Raw genomic sequence first — 21,655 nt, forward strand, 5'->3', positions numbered from 1 at the left:
TGGATTTCATATCACAGTATCACAAAGTCTCAAGTGTCTAGGACTGTGTGATGTATTTTCATATGATGTGCACAGATCCAAGTACGGTGGCCTTTTGCAACTGACAGATCATGATTTTGTTATTGTTAATAATAAAAATAAAATATAATCAATAATCAAATTTATTATTACAGTATATTATTATTATTATTATTATTATTATTATTATTGTGATGATGGTGATGGTTATTATTTACCATGATCATGTGCCCAAAATTCAGACTCTTGGCAACTGATTCATGCTTATGACAGTTGCAGTGTTCTGGGGTCCAGATCATAGATGCCATGTACAACTGGGAGTCATAGGCGTACTGATGGCACCTCACCCCATGTCCTTCGATGATCTTACCCAACGGTTTCATGTAGATATTAAATAGCAGGGGGGAGAGGGCCGAAACTCCACAAGGAAGAAACCTAAAGGTCAAACTCTGACCTCCCACTAACACTGACTGGGACCGACCAGAAAGGTAGGAGGAGAACCACCATAAAACAATACCTCCTACTCCCAACCCCTCCAGCCAGCACAGAAGGATACCATAGTCGATGGTATCGAAAGCCACTGAGAGGTCAAGGAGCACCAGGATAGAGGATAAACCCCCATCCCAGGCCCACCAGAGATCATTCATCAGCACAACCAAAGCAGTTTCCATGCTGTAGCCAGGCCTGAATCCTGACTGTTGAGGGCCTAGATAATTGGCTTCTTCCAAGGACCACTGGAGCGACACCACCTTCTCAAGAAATGCCTCCATAAAGGGAAGGTTGGAGACTGGACGGTAGTTATTAAGTACAGCTGGGTCCAGGGAAGGCTTCTTGAGGAGGGGGCACACAAGTGCCTCCTTATAGGGAGCCAGAAAGGACCCCCCCTCAAAGAAGCGTTGACAATCTCCTGGGCCCAGTTCTGTGTCACCTCCCTGCTGGCCGAAACCAGCCAGGAGGGACAAAGGTTCAGCAAACAGATGGTGGAACTCACAGCTCCAATGGCCTTGTCAACTTCATTAGGTGTCAGCAGGTCAAACTCCTCCCAGACAGGTAGACAAAGGCAGGCCCCTGTCACTTTGACTGATTTGTTGTCGGCCAACACTGCGTTCCAATTGGAATCCAGATACGTCTGGATCTGAGCAATTATATAATCCTTAATTAAATTGGAAGAATTTTGTGTGGTCCCATAAACCAGTCTTTGGCTGGAAAAGAAAATAGGTAGCAATGGCATCATTATGGTAGTCAATTTTGACAATGTAAACCATGAACAGTAAGAATACTGAAAACACAAATCTTAAAATATCTTCGGATTATGTTGCTGATAAAAGTCACTTTTTCAAAATTAAATCTTGTATATTACATACCAGCAGTTAGGTATTTACACACTCAGTTTAATGAGCCAAGCTATGTTATTTGGTGTTGTTTAAAAAATAGGTCCATTGGTAAACCCCCACCCCCCAAAAAAATATTTAAAATTAGGTGAACAAATGACCAGACTTTCATTCCTCTCCAGCTGGTTCATTGTGACTCTGGAACCATTGTGATGTCATAGAAAGTGACACAAAAGACTGGGGAGTGTGGAGAAGCAAATAAAAGGAAAGCTCACTCAGTTTCTTGTGAAGTTGAGTACTTTTGGTATTAACCATGGATCCCTTTCACATGTTTTTATATTTCTTAATATGTCTAGGAGCAGTTGCTAAAGGTACAGATCTATGAAATCTATCTGTCTTTATTCTGAAATAATAATTTTAATTTGCTAGCTTTATATTGTGACTTTCCCTCAGAAATCTTTAAGGCATATGTTTTCCATTTTTGCATTCTCCACCCTCTCTAATAATCTTTGGAATAGGTTGATAGATTAATGGCCTCAAATGAATGAGCTTCCATTGCTCAGGGTAGGTTTCCCTTATTCTGTTCAGCACTTTAGCCATGACTTATACCAGTGATTTTCAACCTTTTTTGAGCCGCGGCACATTTTTTACATTTACGAAACCCTGGGGCACATTGAGTGGGGCGGGGGGCTAAAAAAAGTTTGGACAAAAAATTCTCTCTCTTCCTCTCTTTCGCTCTATTTCTCTCCCTCTTTCTCTCCCTGCCTTCCTCTTTCTTTCTCTCTCTCCATCCATCTTTCTTTCTCTTCCTTCCTTCTTCTCTTTTTTGCTCTTTCTCTCTCCCTCCCTACCTCCCTCTATGTCTTTCTCTCTCTCTCCTTCCCTCCCCCCTCTCTCTTGCTTTCTTTCTCTTGTTCTCTTTCTCTCTCTCTTGTTCTCTCTCTCTCTCTCTCTTTCTTTCTCTCTTTCTTTCTCTTTCTTTCTCTCTCTGAGCTTTGCGGCACACTTGACCATGTCCCACGGCACACTAGTGTGCCGCGGCACACTGATTGAAAAACACTGACTTATACAATGGCTAAAAATGGCATTTTTTGAAGTAGAGTCTACATTTGAGGAAGACATTTTATATTTCCCCACGGTTTTGCTGTTGACAGATCTGGCTTTTTAGCCCCATTTAATTAGGACCTGATCACAAAAGAGTTGACACATGCACAAAAAAAGCTTCTTCCGAGCAAGAGGGACAGCCACTTACTTTCCTAAGAAGTAACTACTCAAAACTAGAGTAAACATAAATTGAATCTTGCATTCGAACTGCCACACTGTTTAGGTGAGTGTAGGATTTAGTATCCTCCAATGCTGAGACTCATTTATACTCTAATCCTAGACTATTCATCAATCAGCATGTTTATTTGTATTTAATTAATAAATGTATATGCCACTCGTTTCATTGTCAAGTGACTCTGAGTGATGTACAAACATCATAAAAACAATAATACAAAATATTAAATGATTATATCTCAAACTTCCAGCAGACATGGTTGGTAAATCCACAGTAACTGAATTTAAACATGCCTGGGTTAAACATATATCCATCCTAAGATAAAATACAAAAAATAGTATAAGGGCAGACTAGATGGATCATGAGGTCTTTTTCTGCCATCGGTCTTCTATGTTTCTATCTCCCATTGTTCTTGCTCAGCTATCTGTTAGTGTAATGTTTTGGTGAATCCGTTTTCTTTCTTTTTTTCTTCTTTCTTTCTTTCTTTCCTTCCTTCCTTTTTTTGTTAGACATTCCATTAAAGAAATCAGCATTAAAGGAAAATAAGGATAGCCAGAAGCTAAAAGAAAGCTTGAAGATCTTGCGGGATTATTGTAAGTTGATTGATGCTACAGTTGTTCTTTCATTGCACAACCTATTGGATTTAATCATCCAGTTCCCCATCAACCCGTTAAATCATAATTTTTACTGTTTGGGATGGCGGTCCCTTACCAGTATATAGAGGATGACATTTTCAATATCATTTTCTTAGATTTCTCTTGTAAACAACTTCCTAAGGGAGTGATACAATACTTCTTGTAGCAGAGAGAAAAATACTAATTCCTCAAATTATCTTATCTAAATAGAAGAGATATTTGGGGAGGCAGGTGTTTGGTGTATGTGTGTTTGTGTGTCTGTGCCTGAATAGTTTCTGTTAGTACATAGTACATATCCTACTTTGGGGTTACCATACAGTAAGCTAACAATGTTGGTCTATGAAAGTAAAGACTGTATCTTTAAGAACTTTGACTGGTTGGCCCTGAGAGGGCGCCAGCACCGTTCCCTTTGGGGGAATTACTTTGAGATATCTTTGCTTGTAAGCTGTATTATTTTGTGGTTTGTAATTATTAGTGTTTATATTGTTGTATATTTGTAAATAATAATATTGTTAATCCAAGTCTGAGTCTTTATCTAGCTACCCACATTATCTACACCACTGCAACAACTCTGCTGATTGTATGTGGAAGGTTTCGCAGAGAGCTGCACTGAGACATACTAACAGTTTCTTTAAGAAAAAAACTTCAAGTAACTCTTAGAGAGGAAGGAAATAAGCCAGAAGTTGGGTACTGGGGCTAAGAAATATTGTTCCTCTGTTGGCTCCCTATTTAACTGATTCAGGACCTAATATGATTGAGCTGTTTAAGACATAGTATTCACAGAACATGGACAATTACAATGAAATATAGTCAACAATTCTTTGTTGAATCTGTTATGAGGATTTCATACATACACACAACACATGCAGCACACACCCATAAACACAAACGTGCACACACATACTCACACACCCATACACACAAACACATTGAGAGAGAAAGAATGAGAAGACCTTATATACAGTATATATTTTTTTCTTGTTATTCTATGTTTGTTTTCCTTTTCCTCCTTTCCCCCTATTTGCCATTGTTTTATATTTTTCTCTTTGTTGTATTTTATTAAATAAGCTATAGGCATACTAAAGAAACATACGTTATCTTGCAGTGGACGAGCTTGGCATCCAACAACCTCCAAAGATACATGACTCCTCCATTTTAAAGGGTAAGATTTATTAAGGGGCAATCAGCTCCACAGGTCCATGGATCAAAACAAAAGTCAATGTAATAGGCTAGGTGTTGTGGTTAGCTCTGGCCCAGCTCCTGCCCCAAGGAATGTGGAGGTGGATGTGGGGGAAACATCCACATGCGGCAGGCCTGTTTTGCTTCCAGTAGAATCTGTCTCCTCTGACCAAGGAAGCGTGAGTGACAGGGAAGAGGGGAGTTTGGCAGACAGCCCAGGAGGAGATAAATCATCTGTATCATCCCTGGATTCTGGACAAGAATTAATGACACATCCACGCATGCGTAGAGTGATCCATAGGAGACAACAACTGAAAGATTATTACAAGAGAAAATGAGGCCACCTGTGGTTGAGTGGGGCTGCTGTAATTAGTGCTACAGATAAAAGTGCAGCCTGATGTTTTAACCTCATGGCAGTTTATCTGATTCCTTATTTCGTCAAGATCGTGGTATTTTGCTGTTCAGGATTGTGTGTGTGGACTCTCTGGACTTTAGAATTGGACTCAATTTCCCAGTTATTGAATGAGCAATTGGATTGCATTTAACCTGTGCCTTGTGTGTACCAGAAAATCCCTTTGACATTTAAAAAGGGAGCTGTTTCTGTTTTTCTGTTTATAAAAAGGTTTGGGTTTTCCTTTTATCGTGTTGTGTGTGTCTTCCTGGACTAATTACCCTGTAATTACTGGGGGTTGAGACACGCCGGCAGAACACTAGGGAAAATGCCAAAGTATTGCCACCTGGAAAATAATGAGGTACTTCTCCAGCAACAAAACCAGAATGTCCTTCCTGTAGACATCAGGATATTCCTGACGGCTGATTAGTTCTTCAGTTCTTGGAAAAGGTTTAGTCTAGAGCAGTGATGGTGAATCTATGGCACAGTGCTACAGGTGGCACGCGGAGCCATATTTGCTGGCACCTGAGCCATTGCCTTAGCTCAGCTCCAACATACATATGTGTGCCAGCCAGCTGATTTTTGGCTCGCACAGAAGCTCTGGGAGGACGTTTGTGGTTTTCAGAGAGCCTCGGTGGGGGGGATGGGGAAGGGCATTTTTACCTTCCCCTGGCTCCAGGAAAGCCTTTGGAGCCTGGAGGGAGTGAAACACGAGTCTACTGGGCCCACCAAAAGTTGAGAAAGGGGCCATTTCTGACCTCCAGCGGGCCTCCGAGGGGGCGGGGGAAGCTATTTTCGCCATGTCCAGGCATTGAATTATCAGTGTGAACACACGTGCATGTAAAATAGTGTGTGCACATGCTCTTTCAGCACCTGAGTGTTGTACATACTCCTGATCAGTGGGAGGATGATGAAGATATTGAGGACTTGGATTCAGATAGTGTTTATGAATTAGTGGGGGGGCGGGGTTACAGGTAGTAGAACAGGTAGGAGGCCAGCCACAGGATGGGGCTAGGAGTTCAGGATCTAGCGAGGGAGAATCAGACGCTCGCTGGGTGATCCCTAAATTCAGAAGGGTCCAAAAACGTAGAGAACAGAGGTCTGGAAGAAGATATTAAGGAGAGGAATGGGTTAAATACTGTAGTGATGTATTTGGCATGTCAGGGGGTCAGTGGAGAAGAAGAGTGGAATTTCAATGTTGCCGAAAGGAAAATGGATGTGCTTTTTGCCGTATTAAAGTAAGCAAAAGGATTCTGTGTTGTTAACAGTCAGTTCTGTTGTTTTTCAAAGACATGCTGTTAGGAAAATAAATCTTGTTAAGTGGAGCAGGAGAAGGAATGTGGGAAATGCAGCTAAGAGAGATAAGGACCGAGTGCCTGTATGGAATGTGTTTGAATTACAGGAGAGCAGAGAAATAAATGGAGTTTCTTTATTCATGAAAGGATGCATTTAATAAGAGTTATTTGTAATTGCTAAATTTCTACCAGAAACCAGAACACTGAGGGGGAAAATGTTCGCCATCACTGATCTATTAATTGGGGGGGGGGATTAGAATTTGCTTAACATAAGCATCTATCTAGTGTAACATTTCCTTTTATTAATTTGATATTTAACACACATAAAATGTTGTTTGTTTACTTGTTTATTTGTTTATTTGCTTATTTATTTGTTTATCTGTTTGTTTGTTTGTTTGTTTATATACTAGGTAGCATTTCACCACTGATTTCAACCCTTTCTTCCATAACCTCATCGTTCCCATCACCCATCTCCTCCCACAAATGACTGTATGACTGTAACTTTGTTGCTTGTATCCTTACAATTTATATTGACCGGTTCCTAATATGATTTGATTGCTTATATGTACCCTGACTATCATTAAGTATTGTATCTTATGATTCTTGATGAATTTATCTTTTCTTTTATGTACACTGAGAGCATTTTTTTCTTTTCTTTTCCTCCTTTTCCCCTATTTGCCATTGTTTTATATTTTTCTCTTTGTTGTATTTTATTAAATAAGCTATAGGCATACTAAAGAAACATACATTATTTTGCAGTGGATAAACTTGGCATCAAACAATCTCCAGAGACACAAACTGAGTCCCCCATTTTAAAAGGTAAGATTTATTAAGGGGCTTTCAGATCCACAAGTCAATGGATCAAAACAAAGCTTTAGTCTAGAGCTATTTAAAATCTATGGGGGGAAAAGATTAGAATTTGATACTAGAGAGAAAGTTAGCTTAACATAAGCATCTATCTAGTGTGACATTTCCTTTTATTAATTTGATATTTAAAACACTGTTATAGAACTTTATTTATTCCTTTATGTATTTATTTATTTGTGTGTGTGTGTGTTTATTTATTTTTTTATTTATTTGATTGATTGATTGATTGATTGATTGATTTGATTTGATTTCTATGCCGCACTTCTCCGTAGACTCATGTAATCTTATTAACTTGTTGAGTTATGTCCTTGAACCTCTGAATAAGAACAAGAAAACTAGTATATTAATGAAGCAGAATGATAATCAAATGAAAGAGTTTTGATTATATAGGATAGATAATATCTACAGTGATTAATGTCTACAGTGGGGGTGATTTTATTACATTAATTTATTTGATTTTTTAAAATTAATTTTAGTGTTTTAAATGTGGTTTGTATATTCCGTAAGCAGCCTTGAGTCGCCATGGGCAAATAGGCAGCAATATACATTTAATAAACAAATAAACCAATGTTATATTGCAGTGTCAGTGAAGTTGTTTGGTGTTGGCAAATACCCAAAGATACAAAGCACAGATAACCCATCAGAAGGTAAGATTTTCTAAGGGACGTGATGGTCTGCAAAATAATATTATTAAAATGCTAGCTTAGGATCCTTGAATCTGTCAACCAGAATAATTAAAAAAGTAGTTAGTATACTTAATAGAGAAGAATATAATGACCTACTGAAAAAATCCTGATCTTTCAGAATGGATCACCATATTTTTTGAAGTATAAGACACACCTTTTACCCCCCCAAAAGAGGGGGAAAACCTGTATATGTCTTATACAGTGATCCCTCGATTAGCACGGTCTCGATTAGCGCGAAACGCTGCAACGCGGTTTTTCAAAAAATATTAATTAAAAAAATAAAATATTAAAAAATAAAAAATAAGTCCACGCTAGTTCTCTCTCTCTTTCTCTCCCTGTTGCCGGCGTGGTATATGAGAGAGAAAGAGAGAGGCAGAGGTCGGGCGCATTACCGGGAGGTGGAGGCGGCGTGGGGACGCTGGGTGCCGGGGACACCGAGGAGGGGGTGGACGTCTGTTCCCTGAATGGAGACCGCCGGCCGCTCAATCGGGCCGGCAGGGAACAGAATGGAGCCTTCCGCGGCGGGGCTGGTAAGGGGGGGAGCCGAGGGGGGAGCCGAGCCCAGCCCCGTGGCATTCGCTTTCCTCCCGCCCGCAGCCGACTGATCGTGGGCTCCTTCCCAACCTCGGAGAGCTTCCTGGTTTTCGTGAGCTTTCATGCCCTGGAAGCTCTCCGAGGTTGCGAAGGAGCCCACGATCAGTCTCGGCTGCGGGTGGGAGGAAGGCGAATCCCCCGTGGGCTCCGTTACATCTTCCGCTGCCAGCCAGGCCATGCTGGCGGCAGCGGAACAATCGCTGGCTGTCAACTTTTCTTTTTAAAACTGGGCAGGAGCTGACTTGCCTCCCCAGTGCTAAAAAGAAAAGTTGACAGCCAGCGCTGCGACTGACGGAATGCTGAGCCTCCCGTTCTCCCCCCCCCACCTCACCCCTTCCGGTTTCGGCGTTCGGCAACGGAGTCCGGCGCTGGGGCCATGCGGGGCCGCTCATCCAGGGGGGCGTGGACTGGCAAGTCGCCCTCCTTTCTCTTTCTTTCTCTCTCTTATACCACACCGGTAACAGGGAGAGAAAGAGAGAGAGCGGAGGGCACCTTGCCGGTCCACGCCCCCCTAGATGAGCGGCTCCGCACGGCAAGCGGCAAGCGGCAAGTGATCTTGGGGCTTCCCCTTTGCCTGGGTGGCGGGAAGACCAAGGGAAGGTTCCTTCAGCCGCCCAACACCTGATCCGCTCCGCAGTGCGGCAATGGGGAAACCCCATCTTCGGCTCCTCGCTGCTTCCGCGCTGCGGAGCAGATCAGCTGTTGGGCGGCTGAAGGAACCTTCCCTTGGTCTTCCCCGCCGCCCACACGCAAACTCCACCATCTGCGCATGTGCGGCCATGAAAAAAATGGCGCACATGCGCAGATGGTGTTTTTACTTCCGCATCCAGTATAACGCGGAAATCGGTTAGCGCGGGAGGTCTTGGAACGTAAACCCCGCGCTAACCGAGGGATCACTGTACACCAAATGTAGCCCCACCCATCCAGCCAGCCCCACTCTTTGGCCTCTGCCTCCCAGCAGCAAACAGCGCAGAGTCTGTTAAGCCAAGCAACTCATTCTCAGCTGACTGAAGCTGCAAGGCAAGGCACCTGCTAAAATGAAAGTGAAACTAAAGTGCAGCTTTAGCTGCAAGGAGGCAAATAAGAGGCAGAGACAACATTTTATTTTCTTGTGCTAATGAGTTACTGAATCTGGATACAAGGAGGTAAGTAATAACTATAAATGTCTATAGAATGTTCAAATTATTAGTCTTATTTTTAAAAGACTGCTTGATTATTGTTCTGGACAATTTAACAAAATGAAGAAGCTTTTTAAAACAAATGTTTGATCTGAAGAGGCCCAGTGCTATTGTACCTTCTTTTAAATAATAGAGAATATGTGGCTGATGTGGCTTCCGGATAGCCACTTTTGGGCACCACGCAAGAATTTGGAGCTGGAATAGGTTCTAACTTACATCGCTGCCAGTTCGCTTTCTCCTCCTGGGCACATATGTGCAAAGCACGTGCATACACAAAATCAATCAATCAATCAATCAATCAATCAATCTGAAAACAAGATGGTGACACATACGCAGTGTTGGAAATTCAGCTTCTGTGCATGCTCAGAAGGAAAAAAAAAGAAAAAAAATCCCCCCTAAAAAAGATGGCAGTGACCAAACTAGTTCCATGATGTGACATCACCAGAAGGTTGCTACCAGTTCAAGTGAACCAGGAAGAACCCATCTCTGGTTTGGAGGCTGAAAATGCAACTGTCAGCAAACCAAATAGCATCTGAGAAATAAATCAATTCCACGCCTGTGCTTCTCGCAGGGTACGATTTATTAACAGCCATATCTGGATTTGACTTGAATCATTCCAACTCTGAGTCCCTTAGATTACATCCGGGTCAAAACCTCATATCACATCCCCACACCCACAAGTGCAGTCGTGAGGACCAATCCTATACATTGGTTGCCGATCAGTTTCCGGTCACAATTCAAAGTGTCGGTTATGACCTATAAAGCCCTTCATGGCATTGGACCAGAATATCTCCAGGACCCCCTTCTTCCGCACAAATCCCAGCGACCGGTTAGGTCCCGCAGAGTCGACTAAACAATGTCGTTTGGCGGGACCCAGGGGAAGAGCCTTCTCTGTGGCGGCCCTGACCCTCTGGAACCAGCTCCCCCCGGAGATTAGAACTGCCCCCACCCTCCTTGCCTTTCGTAAACTCCTTAAAACCCACCTCTGCCTTCAGGCATGGGGGAATTGAGACATCTCTCCCGGGCCTATACAGTTTATGCATGGTATGTTTGTGTGTATGTTTGTTTTTAATAAGGGTTTTTTAGTGATTTTTAAATTATTGGATTTGTTGTACATTGTTTTATTGTTGTTGTGAGCTGCCCCGAGTCTGCGGAGAGGGGCGGTATACAAATCTAATAAATAATAAAATAATATGCAGGATTCCTGATTCCTTCCTGTGTTCGTTACTATAGCATCTGCAGAAAGGAATGTGTGGTGGCATATCTCTCTCTCTCTCTCCCTCCCTCCCTCCCGTTCCTCTATCACTACCAAACTGTGTCAGGCCAACCTTTGACTTCATATAATGACTTTGGGCCTGACAGCAACATGCAGAGCCCTAAAACACAAGCCATTGTCAATGTCAATCTCTGCAGCCAGGAAGAGGATGTGTGAAGGCCGAAGGATAGGGGCGGCAAGTGGGTGAAGCTACATTCAGAGTATAAGACATACCCAAATTTTCAGCTTCTTTTAGGAGGGAAAAAAGTGCATCTTATATTCCAGAAAATATGGTACATGCAGCATCTTTCTTTCTGAAGGCTTATTCTGACCCTATTGTTTTGAATTTTAGATGAATTTGGTCCTCACTACCTTACAAGGAATACAAACGAGCCGCCCATGGACCTTCCAATAGAAGGTACAATTTTGTTAAGATGAGTGATGCTTTTGATAGAGCTAATGACAACTTTTGTTACTAGCATTTTTACCAGTGTTTTCCCATCTTAACTGCCTTTTTTGAGGGAGCAAACAAACTTCAGAATCAAGGCATTCGGGTAACGTTTGAGGAGAAACTGCCCTACAGAATAAGATGCAGATTTAATATCTGAGTTTTATTTTCAATACGTCTTTCATAATTTGTTTGAATTAGCTACTCTCTTAATGTGGGTGACGCCTGAAGAATGTTTTATGGTACTGTAGCTACTACAGTTTATGTAAGCCATGGTTAGAGAAATTGTCCAGCCAAAATCTGGTGGCAGAGTTGACAATTGTGTTTCGGTGTGCATATATATTGCAGGAAAAAGATGCACAATATGTACATTGAGATTCTACAGGTTTTTGCATTTTAAACCTGCCCAAAAAGTATAAATGACCCAAAATGTTTAACTTTACCCACATATGTTAGTGATTTACAAGTATGCCTTTTGAGTTGTCCCATAGATATAAATAAAAAATATAACTAGACTAGAAGGAACAGAAGCATTGCACAACTAAGAAATAAACCAAAATAAAGGTAAATTACTTTAGAAAATAACCATGCATCGTTCTGGGTATTTAAATTGAATTGCTTATTTACATTTGTTACAGGATTACAGGATGATGAAGATATTCCTCGAAACTTGTTTTTCCAACCAATACCAAGTAAGGACATGATTTAGCCTAGTTAAAACACAGTATTATATGAATCTAACTACATGTATAATTATTTGCCACAAAGATTATATTTATTTATTTACTTACTTACTTACTTACTTACTTACTTACTTACTTACTTACTTACTTACTTACTTACTAATTAGATTTGTATGCCGCCCCTCTCCGTATACTGGGGGCGGCTAACAGCAATAATAAACAATATATAACAAATCTAATAATTTAAGAGAAACACTAAAAGCCCCATTATTAAAAGCAAACATACACACAAGCATACCATACATGAACTGTAATAGGCCCGGGGGAGATGTTTCAATTCCCCCATGCCTGAAAGCAAAGGTGGGTTTTAAGGAGTTTACGAAAGGTGAGGAGGGGGGGGCAGTTCTAATCTCTGGGGGAAGCTGGTTCCAGAGGGTCGGGGCCGCCACAGAGAAGGCTCTTCCCCTGGGTCCCGCCAAACAGCATTGTTTAGTTGACGGGACCTGGAGAAGGCCCACTCTTTGGGACCTAATCGGTCGCTGGGATTCGTTCAGCAGAAGGCGGTCCTGGAGATATTCTGGCCCGATGCCATGAAGGGCTTTATAGGTCATAACCAACACTTTGAATTATGACCGGAAACTGATCGGCAACCAATGCAGACTGCGGAGTGTTGGTGTAACATGGGCATACCTAGGGAAACCCGTGATTGCTCTCGCAGCTGCATTCTGTACGATCTGAAGTTTCCGAACACTTTTCAAAGGTAGCCCCATGTAGAGAGCATTACAGTAGTCGAACCTCGAGGTGATGAGGGCATGAGTGACTGTGAGCAGTGAGTCCCGGTCCAGATAGGGCCGCAACTGGTGCACCAGGCGAACCTGGGCAAACGTCCCCCTCGCCACAGCTGAAAGATGGTTCTCTAATGTGAGCTGTGGATCGAGGAGGACGAGATGGGCTATGGGCCAGAACAGTGGGAACGACGTTCCAGTGGTGGCAATGGAGCATGTAGCTTTGCTCCATTGCCGCAAGGCGTGCAAGTGTGGTGCATGCTCAACTGGAGCGATTCCGGTAAAAAATTACTGGTTTTTTTTTGCTTCTGCGCATGTGCAGAACCAAAGAAATTGGCAATTTTTGCTGCCGGAAGGGTGTCAGTGCAAGAGATTTGGCTGCTGCACATACGCAGCAGCTGAATCTTGTTGTGGTGCCTACAGCAGCAAAAGTGGTTGCCCGAGCTCCGACCACGTGTCCCGCTCTCTGCTCTCCTGCGCCACAGGGGAGAGATGTCTGTGGTGCAGGAGAGCACAGAGAGGCCACATGGCTGCAGCTTGGACCACCTGGCGCCCCTGCAGGAGGTCACACACCGGAGCAAGATAAGGGCAGAGCAGGCGGTGGGCGGGCCGCTCACAACAGAGCTGCCACTTGTGTCAGGATGGAGCCGCCGTGAGTGGTGCAGCGAATGGGATGAGTGGCGGCGAGTGGCAGGGGGAATGGCGGTAGGCAAGGGGAGCAACGGGGGAGCAGCGGGGGAGCAGCGGTGAGTGGGGGAGCAGGGCGAGTGGCAGTGAGCGGTGGTGGTCACTTATCTTATTTTGTCCTATTTCTGGATCTTTTTGCTTCTGTGCATGCGCAGAAGGAAAAAGGCCCAGAAATCTCACACGGTGAATCCTCAGCATGCATCCTCGGCGCATGCGCGCTCAGCCCTTTCCGGTAGCGATGGGAATGGTGGCCTGCACCTGCCTAGAAGTATCCAGCATTGACTGCAACACCGCATTCTGGATAAGTTGAAGCTTCTGTGTGATCTTCAAGGGCAGCCCCGTGCAAACTACATAGCAGTAATCCAAACAAGAAGTCACCAAGACATGAATGTCCATGAGCATGGCTTCCTAATCCAGAAAGGGTGAATCTGTGCAAAGGCCCATGAATGAGAGCCATGAGTTCAGTAGGGAACTCAAATTGCACATCAGCTCTGTCAGGGAAATTCAACTCCATCCAGAATCAAAAATGAAATATCGCCACATTCTGGAGGGCTGAAACCCAAGGCCATTCCATCTTCCTAGTGCTAAATTAAAATTAGTTCCTCCCCATCCACTTTACAGTTTTTTAACCAAATCCATTACATAATAACCTCCCCCTCCCCGCTCCTCATGGCAGCAACAACATAGTCAAATTAACCATTTGATCACCTCCATCTTCATTTGTGTCCCCAGATGAGTGGTGGGTCCTACCAGTGTGCTAAGCCGCCAGATAGCACAAATTGCCCACAACAACTCCAGTGCTGGTCTGTCGGGCAGCACCACCTTTTCTTCCTGAATTTGGGGGCTTTTTTGCTTCCTGCACATGTGCAGAAGCAAAAAAATTGCTGAAATCTCACGTGTGCGAGCATTCCCTCACGAGAATTCAGCATGTTTTTGCTTTCTGCACACATCAAGAGGATACACTCACAGCGCTCTGTTATGTAGGTGAGTGCAACTCGCTGCTGCCCCAGGCCCACAAAACCAATTTTTAAAGGCCTTTCAGAAAAGCCAACTATACCTCAGTTTTGGTCACACCTGTGTTACATGCAGCATATTTTATTTATTTATTTTTATTTATTAGATTTGTATGCTGCCTCTCTCCATAGACTCGGGGCAGCTCACAGCAATAATAAACAATATATAACAAATCTAATAATTTAAAAAAACACTAAAACCCCCATTATTAAAAGCAAACATACATACAAGCATACCATACATAACTGTATAGGCCCGGGGGAGATGTTTCAGTTCCCCCATGCCTGACGGCAAAGGTGGGTTTTAAGGAGTTTACAAAAGGTGAGGAGGATGGGCAGTTCTAATGTCTGGGGGGAAGCTGGTTCCAGAGGGTCGGGGCCGCCACAGAGAAGGCTCTTCCCCTGGGTCCCACCAAACGGCATTGTTTAGTTGACGGGACCCGGAGAAGGCCATCTCTGTGGGACCTAATCGGTCGCTGGGATTCGTGCGGCAGAAGGCGGTCCCAGAGATATTCTGGCCCGATGCCATGAAGGGCTTTATAGGTCATAACCAACACTTTGAATTGTGACCGGAAACTGATTGGCAACCAGTGCAGACTGCGGAGTGTTGGTGTAACATGGGCATACCTAGGGAAGCTCATGATTGCTCTCGCAGCTGCATTCTGCACGATCTGAAGTTTCCGAACACTTTTCAAAGGTAGCCCCATGTAGAGAGCGTTACAGTAATCGAACCTCGAGGTGATGAGGGCATGAGTGACTGTCAGCAGTGAGTCCCGGTCCAGATAGGGCCGCAACTGGTGCACCAGGTGAACCTGGGCAAACGTCCCCCTCGCCACAGCTGAAAGATGGTTCTCTAATGTGAGCTGTGGATCCAAGAGGATGCCCAAGTTGTGGACCCTCTCTGAGGGGGTCAATAACTTCCCCCCCAGGGTTATGGACGGACAGATGGAATTGTCCCTGGGAGGCAAAACCCACAGCCACTCCGTCTTATCCGGGTTGAGTTTGAGTCTGTTGACACCCATCCATATGTGGCTAACAGCAAAAATAGTACTAATCTGTTTTTGCACATTTGGTCCAATATTTATTTATTTATTCAATTTTTATGCCACCCTTCTCTTTAGACTCAGGGCAGCTTACAACATGTTAGCAATAGCACTTTTTAACAGAGCCAGCATATTGCCCCCACAATCCAGGTCCCCATTTTACCCACCTCGGAAGGATGGAAGGCTGAGTCAATCTTGAGCCGGTGATGAGATTTGAACCACTGACCTACAGATCTGCAGTCAGCTTCAGTGGCCTGCAGTTCAGCACTCTACCTGCTGCGCCACCCCGGCTTAATTATGCTGTTCACATAATTAAAACCCAGCTTTACTTGGACACATTCAAAGCTCTAATCTAGAAATTATTCTGAAAACCATTGACGTTTCCTATATCCCACCCAGAGGCATAGGTAATCTACTAACACAAACTCAATATATGGTAGGAGAGATTTTTTTCCATTTCTTTTTCACACAATCATTCACATACATACATATACACAATGGGCTTGTAAGTCACGATAATAGATAAAACATAAGAAGCTGTACAATTTTTCTGTTTCAGGCTACGAAGAAAGATAAGTATTTGAGTAGTTCCACATTTCACTCTTTCTCCTCCTCTTCTAGAGACACAAAATCAGCATATGGAAAAGAAACTAGCCTTGAGTATTAGTTTTACAATGGTAATTAGTTTATATTTTGTACAAATAGAGGGAGAATATAATTATTTCATGCAATTACACATAAGTATGTCCATTTGACTCATTTAATAATGTTTTTCATTTTCTCCAACCTCCATTATGTTTTAAGTTTCAGACAGAGTACATCAGATTGCACGAAATGGTAACGTACATAAGAAAGGAATTGAGGAAAGGATACTGCTTCCCATCTCGATCATTACATTACTGGTTTCATTAATTCTTCTGGGATGTTCTGCCTTTGGAATCTATCAATGTACCAAAGAAAAAAGGTAGGTTCGGAAGAGGTAATTGTTTTCCCAAACATGCATTTTTCTGTAGCATTATCTACATATTGTAAATATCGTAGTAGAGATATACCATTGTTCATGAAATGGAGGAAGGATTTAGCAGATTTCCAGAGGTACAAATACAGGGCGACATAAAGTGATCTTAATTGACTGAGATTTAAGCATAGCAATAGTAATAGCACTTAGGCTTATATACTGTTTCATAGTGTTTTACAACCCTAAGAGGTTTATAGAGTCAGCATATTGCCCCCAACAATCTGGATCCTCATTTTACCAACTTCGGAAGGATGAAAGTCTGAGCCAATTTTGAGCTAGTGAGAATCAAATTGCTGGCAATGAGCAGTGAGTTAGCCTGAAATACTGGATTCTAACCATAGTGTCACCAGTATATAACTTATCTGGCTGGATGGTGTTCTGGTTTCTGGTAGAAGTTTAGTAATTACAAATAACTCTCATTAAATGCATCATTTCATGAATAAAGCAATTCCATTTATTTCTCTGCTCTCTTGTACTTCAACACATTTTCGACCTCACTCGGTCCGTTATCTCTCTTCTAGCCGCATTCCTCACATTCTTTTTCCTGCTTAACTTAGAGAAGATTTATTTCCTAACTACATAGCTATAAAAAACAGCCACTTTGACTAAATACAATACAAAATACTTTGGCTTACTTTAGCGTGGTGAAAAAACCCCTCCATATTTCTTTACGGCAACGTTGAAACTCCACCCTTCTTCTCCACTAGCCCCCTGATGTGCCAATTACCTCACTACAATATTTAACCCATTCCTCTCCTTAATATCTTCTTCCAGACCTTTGCTCTCTACGTTTTTGAACCTTTCTGAATTTAGGGTTAACCCAGCGTGCATCTGATTCTCCCTTGCTAGATCCTGAACTCATAGCCCCATCCTGTGGCTGGCCTCCCACCTGTTCTACTACCTGTAACCCCGGGCCCCCCACTACTTCATAAACACTATCTGAATCTGAGTCCTCAATATCTTCATCATCCTCCAACTGATCAAGAGTATGTACAACAGATGGCACATAATAATGAGGGCCATTCCAGACTCTTGCTCCACATAATTACATGATGAGATATTCCCTGTTTACCTGAAGGCCTTAAAACCATTTTCCCTCAGCAAGTCTTGATGATGGTGCATAATCGTATGTTGGCTTTTTAATTCTTCATTGCTCACTGCCTGGACTTGGAGCAGTTTGACTGAAGCAGTTGCAAATATTGTTGGTTGATCAATTGAGAAACCAAATGCTGATCTTGAGAATGAGAATAGTGGCAAATATTGTTGGTTGATCAATTGAGAAACCAAATGCTGATCTTGAGAATGAGTGGCTTTAGGAAGAAGACCTGGCATGACCAGGAACTGCTCTCAGGGTTCCCATAGCAAAATGATAAACAAAAAACTCCAAGGCAGATATATTCCTCAACTAATAGCTTTATTGGATATAGCATGTGTTGGCACAGTTCAACTCTGAAGGTTCTTGCAGTTTTCACCTAATTAAAAGCAAAAGTTTTTCCCCTTCTCCAAACAATCAGTCATGTGATCCAATCAAGGCACTATCCAGTTGCCTGGTAACTCCACTCCTCCTCCTCTCTCTGACTAGGTGTATGAGAATGGCCTTGGTTACCAGGAGAAAGTCTTTTTGTTTTGGCTACTAAACCCCAGTTATCTCTATTCCCCCCTCCCTATCTCTCAGCTCCAGTCTGGCAACACTGAAGTCTCAAAATGGCTTCGTTCAGGTCAGCTTCAGGGCTGACAGCTGTTTTGTATAGAGTCATGTCAGGTTAGGAGAGTCTCAGCAGCAGCAGAGAACAGCAAAGGTCAGTTAGGTAGGCAGAGTGCAAGGCAGTGAAGGAGCAGGACTGAGCCAAGCTAGAGTAGCTGATGCTTTGCAATGTGCTGCAGCCCCACAGTGCCACGAGGAGTTCCAGAGCTCCAGTGTGTAGGTATGACGACAATTGAGCCCAGCATTGCTGTGGCTAAATGAGACGTTTGTTAAGTGAGCTTTGCCCCATTTTACGACTTTTCTTGCCACAGTTGTTAAGTTAATCACTACAGTTGTTAAAGATACCAACACGGTTGTTAAGTGAATCTGGCTCCCACATTGACTTTGCTTGTCGAGGGCCATAAAGGGGGAAATCACATGACCCCGTGCAACTATCATAAATAAGAAGTCAGTTGCCAAGTGTCTGAATTTTGATCACCTGATGCTGCGCAATGGTCGTAAGTGTGAAAAATGGTCATTGTAACTTCAAACGGTCATTAAACAAACTGTTGTAAGTTGAGGGCTACCTGTATCTGGTTTTATGCACTGAGGTCCTGTGATCTCAACCCTTTGGAATAGTGCTCAGGTAGGTTGGCATTTTGGAAAGCAGCTTAAACCTAGTTGTTCTGAAACGCTTTTAGCTTGGCATGGCCCCTTTTCTTCATTTTTCTTGGTGTTAGGACTCTCTCCATAATTGTTGGGTTGGCAATACAGTGATACCTCATCTTACAAACGCCTCGTCATACAAACTTTTCGAGATACAAACCCAAGGTTTAAGATTTTTGTGCCTCGTCTTACAAACTATTTTCATCTTACAAACCCACCACCGCTGCTGGGATGCCCCACCTCTGGACTTCTGTTGCCAGCGAAGCACCCATTTTTGCGCTGCTGGGATTTCCCTGAGGCTCCCCTCCATGGAAAACCCCACCTCCGGGCTTCCGTGTTTTTGTGATGCTGCAGGGGAATCCCAGCAGGGGAAACCCAGCAGTGAAAAAACGGGCGGTTCGCTGGCAACGGAAGTCCGGAAGTGGGGTTTCCCAGTGAGGGGAGCCTCAGTGAAATCGCAGCATCGCAAAAACACAGAGGTCTGGAGGTGGGGTTTCGATTCCCCTGCTGGGATTCCCCTGCAACATCGTAAAAACACAGAAGTCTGGAGGTGGGGTTTCCCATGGAGGGGAACCTCAGGGGAATCCCAGAAGTGCAAAAACGGGCGCTTCGGCTGGCAAAAGGGGTGAATTTGGGGCTTGCACGCATTAATCGCTTTTCCATTGATTCCTATGGGAAACATTGTTTCCTCTTACAAACTTTTCACCTTAAGAACCTCGTCCCGGAACCAATTAAGTTTGTAAGACAAGGTATCACTGTACAGAATATTGGCTGCAGACTGCCACAAAAGGGAGCTGTAGTTTATAGCTTATTTCTCTGAGTCACCCTCTCTGTTTCTCTTTGTCTGGCTACTCACTGTATGTATGCTCTGCATTTTCTCTGCAATCTCTCTGTATTGTAGTTATATATTATGGCAAAAATGTGTTTAGGCTTAATATCTTTGTTGATTATGACAAAGACAACTGGTAAGAAAGTCTATGTACTTGGTAATATTTGGATTGTTTTTCTGACTTATTATGTGTATGAGTTTGGACTGTTTATCTGAATATGGTATTTCTCAAGGTAAACTTTAATACAGGTTAGTATATCGCTGTGTGACTGAGTAGTTGTTTACAACTAATCTTAATCTAAACGTTTCTCTATGTGTACAACCTTGGTAAACAAGGATTACTCTGCTCATACATTAACACTTGGTATGTTAATGGATGGATGGGAAAGTTTACTGTTGTCATTAGTTTGGGGAATTTGTTATTTTTATATTCCTGTAGTCCTCCCTTCGGATTCTTTTTGGAGTAGCACAAAATTGTAATAATAAATACATAAATGTAACACTTATGAAAAAACCTGAAAAAAACCCTCTTATTTCAGTAGGGGTTCTCAACCTTGAAACTTTAAGATAAGTGAACATCAACTTGCAGAATTCTACAGCCAGCAAGAATTCCTTTCCCCTGACACGAGGCTGACAGAGGAATTCTGGGAGTTGAAGTCCTCTCATCTTAAAGTTACCAAGATTAAGAGACACGGAATATAGAAATGGGATATAATGGACCTAAGAAGTGGTTTTGCTCACTTTCCTGTTTTTAACAATTTGGGTCTTTGCTGTAGGCACAACTAAGAAGAGTGTGCATACATGTGTATACCTGGTGGCTTTTAAAATCATCATCTAGTAAGATACATAACAAGGTATTTTATGATGATTTGAATGACATTAAATCTTGTGATAAATGTGCTGTACTTATTTCCCTGCACCATTCTACAATCCTAGGGACCAGCATCCAGGTCAGACCAGATGTACACAAACGGAGGAACTCGAAGTAACATCCTTCAATGCTATTGTGAACATTGTGGATGAAGTGTCGTCATATTCCGATCAGTCAGAGGGCTCGCAAGACAAATATGAAAAGAAACCACGTCATTAGTCTAAAAATGCAGCTTGAACCTAGTTAAAAGAAGTAACAGTGAAACCAGTACATATCTATATAGCTACATAACTATCTTTGTTTTAAATTTCAAGAATTTTCAATAGGTTTTTTACTCTTTTATATGTAAAATAATAGAACTCTATTTAAATAATGATGTAATCCAACTTTTAAGCAATTGTAATTCTAATAAATGTGTATGATTTTTATTCTATTTTTTTGGGGTGGTTACCTTTTATTTCTTTCCATTTATATAGTTAACCATCTCATATGTATATGACCGTGGGCTGCTTATACAAAGTTAAAACAGTATAAAACAACTGAATGATACAATGTAACAGTTTGAAACAATTAAAAAACCATTTTCTAGGTAGTCAGGATTGTTGCTTTTTCTTTGGATCTTTGAAGGGATGTTGCAACATTTTTTTCCTCTTAAAAAGTCGTCCTACAAAAAACCTGAATAAATGGTTTGAATGAAAGAGAAGCTGCCCATAACAAGACGTCAGCTTAACTTTTGAAACCAGCCAGGGTTATGTACACCAGCAGCCCTTAACGTTTTGGGCACCAGGGATCGGTTCTGTGCAGAGGTTTTGTTATGAACTGGAGAGGGTGTAGTAGTTTCACATGCTGCTTGCATCCCGCAGATGGGGCTTTGGTAAATTAAGTTGACCCCCTTTTCTTTGTAGCAGTCCCTTAGATATTGGAACACTGCTATCATGTTACCCCAATTCTTCTTTTCATTAGACATACCCAATTCCCACATCCTCTCCACTCCTTTAGGTCAGGGGTTCCCAACCTGTGTGTGTGTGTGCGTGCGCGTATGTGTGTATCCCTGGGGATTTGACATGATATTCAGGGTGTATGAAAACTTTGGTTTAGAAGTTTTAAAAATATAGTGCATAACTCTTGCTTTCTCTCTCTCTTCCTTCTTTCCTTCCTTCGTTTTTCTTTCTTCCTGCCTTTTCTTTCCCTTCCTTCCCTCCCTCCCTCCACATTTGGAT

General features: G+C 42.5%; 1 protein-coding gene across 5 annotated transcripts; it reads left to right on the forward strand.

The window, feature by feature from the left end:
* Positions 1 to 1,669: 1,669 nt before the first annotated feature.
* LOC139158904 (uncharacterized) lies at positions 1,670 to 21,027 on the forward strand. Of its 5 annotated transcripts, none has more exons than XR_011557767.1 (9): positions 1,670 to 1,720; positions 3,138 to 3,221; positions 4,332 to 4,425; positions 6,888 to 6,947; positions 7,577 to 7,642; positions 11,061 to 11,126; positions 11,795 to 11,848; positions 16,172 to 16,331; positions 20,501 to 21,027. XR_011557767.1 is itself a non-coding variant. In XM_070736241.1 (9 exons), the coding sequence occupies exons 1-9, from the start codon at positions 1,678 to 1,680 to the stop codon at positions 20,652 to 20,654; spliced, it is 744 nt and encodes a 247-aa protein (XP_070592342.1). In that variant the 5' UTR covers positions 1,676 to 1,677; the 3' UTR covers positions 20,655 to 21,027. The 5 variants fall into 5 exon arrangements, 2 of the variants coding, with proteins under 2 accessions (XP_070592342.1, XP_070592343.1); XM_070736241.1 differs by having other exon boundaries at positions 1,676 to 1,720; positions 4,369 to 4,425; XR_011557766.1 differs by lacking the exons at positions 1,670 to 1,720; positions 3,138 to 3,221 and adding an exon at positions 3,637 to 3,703 and having other exon boundaries at positions 4,369 to 4,425.
* Positions 21,028 to 21,655: the final 628 nt, after the last annotated feature.

This window comes from Erythrolamprus reginae, chromosome 2, assembly GCF_031021105.1.
Source record: "Erythrolamprus reginae isolate rEryReg1 chromosome 2, rEryReg1.hap1, whole genome shotgun sequence".
In the NCBI taxonomy this organism is placed as follows: domain Eukaryota; kingdom Metazoa; phylum Chordata; class Lepidosauria; order Squamata; family Dipsadidae; genus Erythrolamprus; species Erythrolamprus reginae.